The 9,292-nt window shown below is 39.5% G+C and overlaps 1 protein-coding gene across 1 annotated transcript; it reads left to right on the top strand.

The window, feature by feature from the left end:
* The first annotated feature begins 3,141 nt into the window (after positions 1-3,141).
* Positions 3,142-5,520, top strand: LOC127552354 (eppin-like). The gene is made up of 3 exons (XM_051982912.1): positions 3,142-3,278; positions 4,547-4,678; positions 5,232-5,520. Exons 1-3 carry the CDS (start codon positions 3,185-3,187, stop codon positions 5,426-5,428), a joined length of 423 nt encoding a protein of 140 aa, XP_051838872.1. The 5' UTR covers positions 3,142-3,184; the 3' UTR covers positions 5,429-5,520.
* Positions 5,521-9,292: the final 3,772 nt, after the last annotated feature.

The raw sequence follows: 9,292 nt of genomic DNA, 5'->3' as shown, positions 1-9,292 counted from the left end.
CAAGTAATATCTGTTTTATTAAAGCATGAGGCTATTACAAAGCCTTTCTATCCAAATATATATTTCTATGTAATTTATACAAAATATATATTACTTATTCTTCTACTTTCTGTTAAATAATTGGCTAGATACATATTACTAGGTGAATAATTACTAACAATCAGTGCCCATTATAAAGCCCTAATGAACTAATATTATTTAGAGTTATAGTAGGGGTCCTTACAGAATCAACTTTCTCACTATCTTTTCCCCTGATATTATATATCACAGATTTCTGGGTTACTTTCTCATCCCTTTGGAGATAAGAATTGTGTAACACCTAAGAAATGATTGAGAGAGATGAGAGAAAAGAGAGAAATGAGCATTAGTCTTGAAGTGGACAGAGAAGAAGATAATATTAACTTATTTTTATTTAGTCCTTTGAGTTTTTATGAAGTTTTGCCCATGCAAGAGCGCTCCAGTAAGGTAGTATGAGAATCATTCTCTATATTTTATCAGTCATAAACTTTAGAGTTAGAAAGAATCTTGAAGATCATCTCCAATGAGCCAATGGTCCTCTGCTCCTGGAATGTAAACCACCTCAGAATGGGGCCACACAGTGAATCACAGTGATTTGGGAACATAAGATCAGATGGGACCTGAGAGGTTAACTAATCTAATGCTTTCATTTTTCCAGAATTGTAAGTGTTTCAGAAATAAGTATCAGAAATGGGAGGATTCCAAAGCAGGCCTCTAAGATTCTCTGAGATATGGAAAACCCTCTCATCAAATGATTCCAGATAATGTGTAAACTAACAAGGATCAGACTTAAAGAAAGAAACAAAATCTTTAAAATTTGGGGGAAATGGCATGTTTCAGTGTTTTTCCATTGAAAACAATGGCTACAGTGTTTCTACTAGTTATCTACTAAAGAGATACTAAAGAAAGGAAAGGGACCTGTATGTGCCAAAATGTTTGTGGCAGCCCTGTTTGTAGTGGCTAGAAGCTGGAAAATGAAAGGATGTCCATCAATTGGAGAATAGTTGAGTAAATTGGGGTATATGAATGTTATGGAATATTATTGTTCTGTAAGGAATGACCAGCAGGATGAATACAGAGAGGACTGGCGAGACTTACATGAACTGATGCTAAGTGAAATGAGCAGAACCAGGAGATCATTATATAGCTCAACAACGATACTGTTTGAGGATGTATTCTGATGGAAGTAGATCTCTTCGATAAAGAGAGCTTCAAAGATGGACAGAAGCAGCTACACCCAGAGAAAGAACACTGGGAAATGAATATAAACTGCTTGCATTTTTGTTTTTCTTCCCTGGTTATTTATACCTTCTGAATTCAATTCTCCCTGTGCAACAAGAAAACTATTCGGTTCTGCACACATATATTGTATCTAGGATATCCTGTAACCCATTCAACATGTAAAGGACTGCTTGCCATCTGGGGGAAGGGGTGGAGGGAGGGAGGGGAAAAATCGGAACAGAAGTGAATGCAAGGGATAATGCTGTAAAAAATTACCCTGGCATGCATTCTATCAATAAAAAGTTATTAAAAAAAAAAAAAGAAAACAATGGCTACATTCATAATAACCTTTTGTTCTTAAGAGCTTTTAATCAATAGATACTGAGGGAAAAAACCCAGGGGTATCTAGGTGGCAAAATAGATAGAGCGCTGGTCTTAGAATCAAGATTTATTCTCATGAGTTCTAGCCTCAGACCCTTATTAGTTGCGTGACTCTGAGCAAGTCACTTAACCCTGTTTGTTTCAATTTTCTCATCTATAAAATGAGCAAGCGAGGAAAAAGGAAAACAGTTCCAGCATCTTTGCTAAGAAGATCCCAAATGAAGTCAAGGAGTCAGGATGACAGAACAGCTAATTCCCACCTTAGGATAACTCTAATTTAAGTCCTCCTTCTATTGAGAGGAAATTACTTCTCTGCATCTTCCTCTCATTTCCCCTAGTTCTGACTTCTGATAGATAGATCAAACCTAATTGCTCTTCCACGGGACTCTTAAATACTTGAGGACAGCGATCACATTCCCCATCTTGTCTTCTTCAGGCTAGATGTCCCCACTTCCTTCAATGGATACTTTTATGGTAGCCTCTAATCCCCTCGTCATCCCGATATATCATTCAGAACCCACTCTAATACGCCAATATCATTTAATACTTTTTTTGTGTGTTGTTAGTCACGTCCAACTCTTTGGAACCCTATTCAATATTTTCTGGGCAAAGATACTGGAATAGTTTGAATTTTCTTCTCCAGCTTATTTTACAGATGAGGAAATCGAGGCAAATAGGTTCACATAACTTACCCAGGATCATATAGCTATTAAGCGTCCAAAGCCAGGCTTTTTGACTCCAGGCTGGCATCTGTACATCCTAGCCCCTAACACAGTAGGTGATTAATAATGTTTGCTAATAAGGAATTGATTGATTCCCTTAGTCAATCAGTATCAATTACCCTGAAAGATTTTGGAAATAAACTTAGTTTATTATTAGTTGGTGAGTTTAGCCTCTTTCTGGGGAGTAATAACCTATAGTCTGGGGAGTAATAGCCTATGGTCTGTGATCTGGTTTAAAAATTTTGATAATTGTATTTCACTATGATTTCTGTACTTATTAATCCTATGTGTTTTATTTATGCATTAAAAAGAAAATGGGGGCAGATGTATGGCACAGTAGATAGAGCATCAGTCCTGAAGACAGGAGGATCTGAATTCAAATCCTGGCTCAGATACTTGACACTAACTAGCTGTGTCACCCTTGTTTGCCTCCACAACAACAAAAACCACCACAAAAGTCAAGCTACATACATTATTCTGAAGTCTCACCACACTTCCAAAGAGGATGACCATAGACAAGTTCAAGAATGCTCGTTCTAGATGTCTTTGAAACCTGGGGGACAGTTGAAATTCAGGGTAGTTGATGGAATCTCCCTGTCCCTTCAGCTTGCCCTATCTGCCTATGAGGAGGCGTGGGTGTATTTGGCATCAAGCTTCAGATCCACATGTGGGTGGGAGGACTTGGTGTCCTAAGGATGGGAAACTAGAAAGAACCGAACACAATCAGTTCCCATAATCCCAGAGCCTGACTGGATGAAGAAAGATTCAAGGACAAGACCAAGAAGGGGAGGCAATCAGACTGGAGGGACCAGCCCTGAGGAGGGACCCAACTCCTAGGCATCATGGGGACTCTGAGCTTCCTTCTTTTCCCATTTCTGTTTTTAATGTGTCTGAAGATCCAGGGGACTCAGATCACTCGGGCTGATGTGAATAACAGTAGGTACCCCAATGGGAGTCCCTCCCCTTATCCTTGGGCAGAGAGGTGGAGGAGGGGGAATGTGGGTTGGGGGAGAATACAAGAGGAGCTTCTGGGGAAAGAAGTTTTGGATAGGGTCATCTTGTCTCTATTCCCAAAGACAGATCCATGAGAGGTCAACAAGGCTGCTTTAAGGACTATTTCGAGGATCCTAGGATTTGGAGCAAGAAGGGGTTTAGAAATGATCTAATCCAGTTCCCCTTGATCTTTTGTGTTTTCCCAAGGACAGACCCATGAGAGGTCAACAAGGCTGCCTTAAGGACTATTTCAAAGATTCTAGGATTTGGAGCAAAAAGGTGTTTTAAAATGTTCTAATCCAGTTCCCCTTGACTTTTTGTGTGTTATGGAACTATGAGTAGCCTAGTAAAACCTATAGATTCCTTGGCAAATGAGGTTTTTTAAAGCATAAAAATAAATCATGTGCCAATTGTATTGAAATAGTTATCAAAATATTAAACAAAAAGGGGCAGCTAGGTGGCATTTCCCATTGCCCACCAGCCCTGAAACACACACACACACACACACACACACACACACACACAAAATAAGTTTAGGGACCCTCAATTTAAGAAGTTCAAATTCTAGTACAACTCCAAAAGACAATGCCCAAAGTTCCCAGCTACCTTACGAGGGCTGAATTCTCCCTCCCATCCCAGGGCCCTCCTGATGATTCCTATTTCCACTTCCCCTTTCACCTCTGCCCCATTTGCATCAGTTCTTCTTCCTTCCTCTTCCCACTAACTTTATGAGTCCTATGTTTTGATATGAATCTGCTCCTTTCTAGAATCTTTTTCTTTCCAAACCTTTCCCTTTAATAATTGAAAACACACAGTGCTGTCTGAGCAGGAGTCTCACTAATCATTCTGGATGGGGGAGCATTTAGGGGTGTGTTATTTATAGAACAAGGTGGAGGGGGGTAGAGGTCCCTAGGAAGAGGACAATCTTCAGGTGTGATTTCTGAAATTGAATGGGGAATAAAAAGACTTGGTTTCAAAATCTACCTCTGACCCTTCCGTGTTGCCTTAAGTAAAACCCTTCACCTCTGGGTCCAGTTATTCTGCTAAATGAGGTCCTTGGACCAAATCTGATTCAATTTGACAACTCAACAGACATTTATTAAGCACTTACTCTGTTTAAGGTGAGGAAATGCATTGAGGGGAAAGATTGGCAGAAAACAAAAGGGGAAGTGGTCTTTGCTTTTCAAGGTGAAAACTAAATTGTCCTCTAGGGAGCTGCCCCAAGGTCAAGGTTCATTGTATCTACAAGGAGACGGATGTTTGTGACTTTGACAGCAACTGCCCAGGCTCCCAGAAGTGCTGCTTGTTTAGCTGTGGAAGGAAATGCATGAACTTCACCGAAGGTGTGGACCAGGCCTTTAGGATCCCATGACAAAATCCTTCCCTGCTCCTCTCTCATCTTCCCTCCACCAAAGGGTCAGATGTTGACCATCTTTTGGTCTAAGGACCTGACATAACAATTTCAGTTGACACAATTCAAGGCATTGGGTGTCATATAGATATGTCATTAGATATTAGGTATCCACTCCCAGATCTTTCCACAATTTACTGTGGGATTATAAAAGGCATTTCCCCTCTCTGGGCCTTAGCCTGACAATGAGATCCTGTGACTCTGAATGTGACCTTCTCTTTAACCACCTAGTCTGAAATTTCTTTCATTTATTCATATTTGCCTTGAGATCTTAAGGAATAGATTGTCAAGGATACTTAGCAAGATGGCGGAAGGGTAAGGCCATAAATCCAGATCCCAGGAGGCCTATTTACTAATTGCTGGGATTTTCCCCCAAGTAATAAAAACAAGAACCATGTATGATGGGGAAAACGTGAAAGGGGGGAGGGGCTGTGTTATTTTGGCTTCTTTAGCTGACTCTCCTGATCAGGTTATTCTTTCCTCAGTCACATGCAAGCTGCCTGCAGACCCTGGGCCTTGCCTGGCTTCTATAATGCGCTGGGCATATGACGATGAAATCAAAGACTGTGTTAAATTCATCTATGGGGGCTGTGAGGGAAACAACAACAACTTTCAGACCCAGAAGATCTGTAGGAAGACGTGTAAGGCATTGGGCAAACACAGGAAACCCTATAGTAATTAACCATCCCCTCCAGAATTTGGAAGCTGTTGGTGGATATCTCTGGGGGAAAGATCCCCCAGACAGCTATCTGAATGAGTGAATAAAGCATTAATTAACCACTCACTATGTGCAGAGTACTGTGTTAATTACTTGGGATACAAATTAAAAAGATGGTCCCTATTCTTAAGAAAATTACATTTCAGTGCAGAACATAGGGAAGATTTCAGCTACAAGTCAGTTGGAAAGGTTCCTTCATCTTTAGAGTACAGCAGCAAAATAAATGGTCATTGCTCTTAAATGTCATTCCTGATAAAAATGAGGTCAGATTCTGAACCATTTTACAAAGTTAAGGACTTTGGTAACAAGGATGTTCTTTTCTAGATTTTTTTTTCCTGAGGCAGTTGGGGTTGCGTGACTTATTCAGGGTCACACAGCCAGGAAGTGTTAAGTGTCTGAGGCAGGATTTGAACTTAGGTCCTCCTGACTTCAGGATGGTGGTCTAGCCACTGCACCACATAGCTGCCCCTCTTTTCTAGAGCTTAAGGTGAGGTGGCTACAGTGTCTGCAGCTCCATCTCCACAACAGAATCAGTGAAGGATGCATGTAACAGGAACAAGCTGTAAAAGGAGCAAGTGATGACTGTTACAGCAAATAGATTGTTAATGCTAGTTACTGTTTCAAGTTAATGTCAAACATAGTATATACATTAAGGCTGGAATGAACACAACGCCACCTGGAGACATCTGATATTATTGCAACACTAGCTTAAAGAGTATATAAACTCTGGCTCTGTACTGATGGTGTCTTCCTGGCTCGTGTACTTTCATTTCCACACTCATCCTATTTGGTAGAGCCGGCATCCACACTAGATCCCAAATACTATGGTAACAGGAGAGGAGAATTAGTACTGTTTAAGTCCTTCCCACTCCCATGGAATCAATAAAATCTTTACCTACTCAATCACTGGGTAGTTTAGAGTCCATTTGCCCATCAGTTTCAGTTGCCCCAAACCAAGTCTTTTGGGGTATGGAGTGATGTCATATCCTCTGAAACTACTTCCAGCTGGGAATGGGCGTAGAGGTTCCCAATTTGGAGAGGTCCTGAGCTTGAGGAGCTGAGTGAAGCAGCATCCAATGGGTTTTGAGACAGATCCATGAAGTTGGTTAATAGAACTGTTCAAGTGCTGATCATTTGAAGGGGGGTTGACCAAAGCTTAAAAGAAAACAAACTTAGCAAGCAGGGGTTAGGATAGTTGACCAAAGAGTTATTCCATCCTATGAGGTTGGGCAGAGAGAGAGAGGCAGGGGAAGAGAAGAAGAGACAGAGGGGAGGAGAGAAAGAGAGAGAGAGACAGAAACAGAAAGACAGAAAGAGACAGAAACAGAGAGAGAAACACATACAGAGAAACAGAGACAGAAACAGACAGACAGAGACAGAGAGAGGGCAAAGGAGACAGACACAGGGGAGGGAGACATGGATAAGAAAAAGAGACAGAGACAGAGAGACAGAGAAAGATGGAGAGACAGAAAGGCAGAGAGACATAGACAAAGAAAGAGAGACAGAAACAGAGAAAGAGAGAGAGAGAAAAAGAGAGAGAGAGAGAGAGAGAGAGAGAGAGAGAGAGAGAGAACATTTAGAGGCAGAGCCTTTTAACAATTATTCGTTAAAAAGCAGGTATTTGAGATAGATCTTTTTTAAATTTTATTTTATTTAATAATAACTTTATATTGACAGAATACATGCCAGGGTAATTTTTTTACAACATTATCCCTTGCACTCACTTCTGTTCCGATTTTTCCCTTCCCTCCCTCCACCCCCTCCTCTAGATGGCAAACAGTCCTATATATGTTAGATATGTTGCAGTATATCCTAGATACAATATATGTTTGCAGAACTGAACAGTTTTCTTGTTGCACAGGGAGAATTGAATTCAGAAGGTAAAAATAACTCGGGAAGAAAATCAAAAATGTAAATAGTTCATATTCGTTTCCCAGTGTTCTTTGTTTGGGTGTAGCTGCTTCTGTCCATCATTTATCCATTGAAACTCAGTTAGTCTCTTTGTCAAAGAACTCCACTTCCATCAGAATACATCCTCATACAATATCGTGGTCGAAGTGTATAATGATCTCCTGGTTCTGCTCATTTCACTTAGCATCAGTTCATGTAAATCTCTCCAAGCCTCTCTGTATTCATCCTGCTGATCATTCCTTACAGAACAATAATATTCCATAACATTCATATACCACAATTTACCCAGCCATTCTCCAATTGATGGGCATCCATTCATTTTCCAGTTTCTAGCCACTACAAACAGGGCTGCCGCTAACATTTTGGCACACACAGGTCCCTTTCCCTTCTTTAGTATCTCTTTGGGTTGTATAAGCCCAGTAGAAACACTGCTGGATCAAAGGGTATGCACATTTTGATAACTTTTTGGGCATAATTCCAGATTACTCTCCAGAATGATTGGATTCGTTCACAACTCCACCAACAATGCATCAGTGTCCCAGTTTTCCCGCATCCCCTCCAACATTCATCATTATTTTTTCCTGTCATCTTAGCCAATCTGACAGGTGTGTAGTGGTATGAGATAGATCTTTGAACTAAAATTCTCTTCTTCAAATTATACTGAAGATATTTCATTAATTAATAAAATAATAGTAGAATCTCACAATCAATTCTATCACTTGTTCTTACATCATTTTGAAACCTTTAGTGACCTTATTCAACATTATATATAATTATATGCTTTATATATATATATACATATATATGTATATATCTTTCTAGTAAGATGTATATGTTTGTGTATCTATCTCTATCTCTCTGTCTATATAGATATTATAGCATGCTGAATATTCATTTACCAAATGATTACATGTTTTTAGAAGACAAGCAACAAAATCTTATACTTGTCTTCTGAATATAGAAATTTTTTATAAGAGTGAAAAAGCAGGAACATGATTATGATAACAGGATTATGATTAATCCCAAGAGATTTTATCTCAAATAACAACTCTTACCAAGTACAAGTTTCACCAACAGCAAATAATCATAGTTTTAGGTAGGTTCAGCTTTCAAGGATCATATTTAATAATAAGAGATTCATCGGTGAAAATTCACGATTCCCACATTGGGAGCACCAGCAGGGGGAAGAAGAGGCAAGCAACATTTGACTTTGGTCTTATCTCTATGGCCCCTCATTCTTCCTTTCACTTCCACACACTTAAACCTCTTGTGTTCCCCTCCACATTCCCTTAGTGGATCTTGACCAAAGATTCTTGTTACATTTTTTGGAGAAAACTCCTCTTCCCCATGAAACTCCACTCTCTTAGACTCCCAAAATCTTTGAAATGGCAGTAAACTAAGCTAATGGCCTGAGAGCTGAGAGAAACACATCTTTCCAAGTGGTTCTTCAGGGCAAAGCAATAATTCTTTCCAAGGCTCCATTTAAAAATTATTAAGGTTCTCCTTTCTCTATTCCACCCTTCTATTCACCCCACCTACAATTAGGAGGAGAGAAATGCAAGGGAGACTGCTCCGACCTCCCATAGAAACCAACATATCCAGGTATTCTTTTAGTTATGCTAATGGACCTACTCAAACACTGGGCCAGATTTTTCCATTTGTAATTCAGAAGACAGAGAGAAATTTAGAACAAACCAAAGACAAGACACACACACAATGGCCCATATTTAGTTTCCTTTTATTTCTGTCTAATACAGATTTGTTCCTTCCCAGTATTTCAACACATCCATTTTCACCACAGATCTGCTTTTAATTTTATTAAATGAAACAGGTATTTCTGTCCCATAATGACCAGTAATATTTGTATCACATCATTATAATAATCAAAAAGATAGCAAATTCTTTTCTATTAACAAT

This window comes from Antechinus flavipes, chromosome 2 (assembly GCF_016432865.1).
Source record: "Antechinus flavipes isolate AdamAnt ecotype Samford, QLD, Australia chromosome 2, AdamAnt_v2, whole genome shotgun sequence".
Lineage (NCBI taxonomy): Eukaryota > Metazoa > Chordata > Mammalia > Dasyuromorphia > Dasyuridae > Antechinus > Antechinus flavipes.
This window is presented reverse-complemented; position numbering and strand designations above follow the sequence as displayed.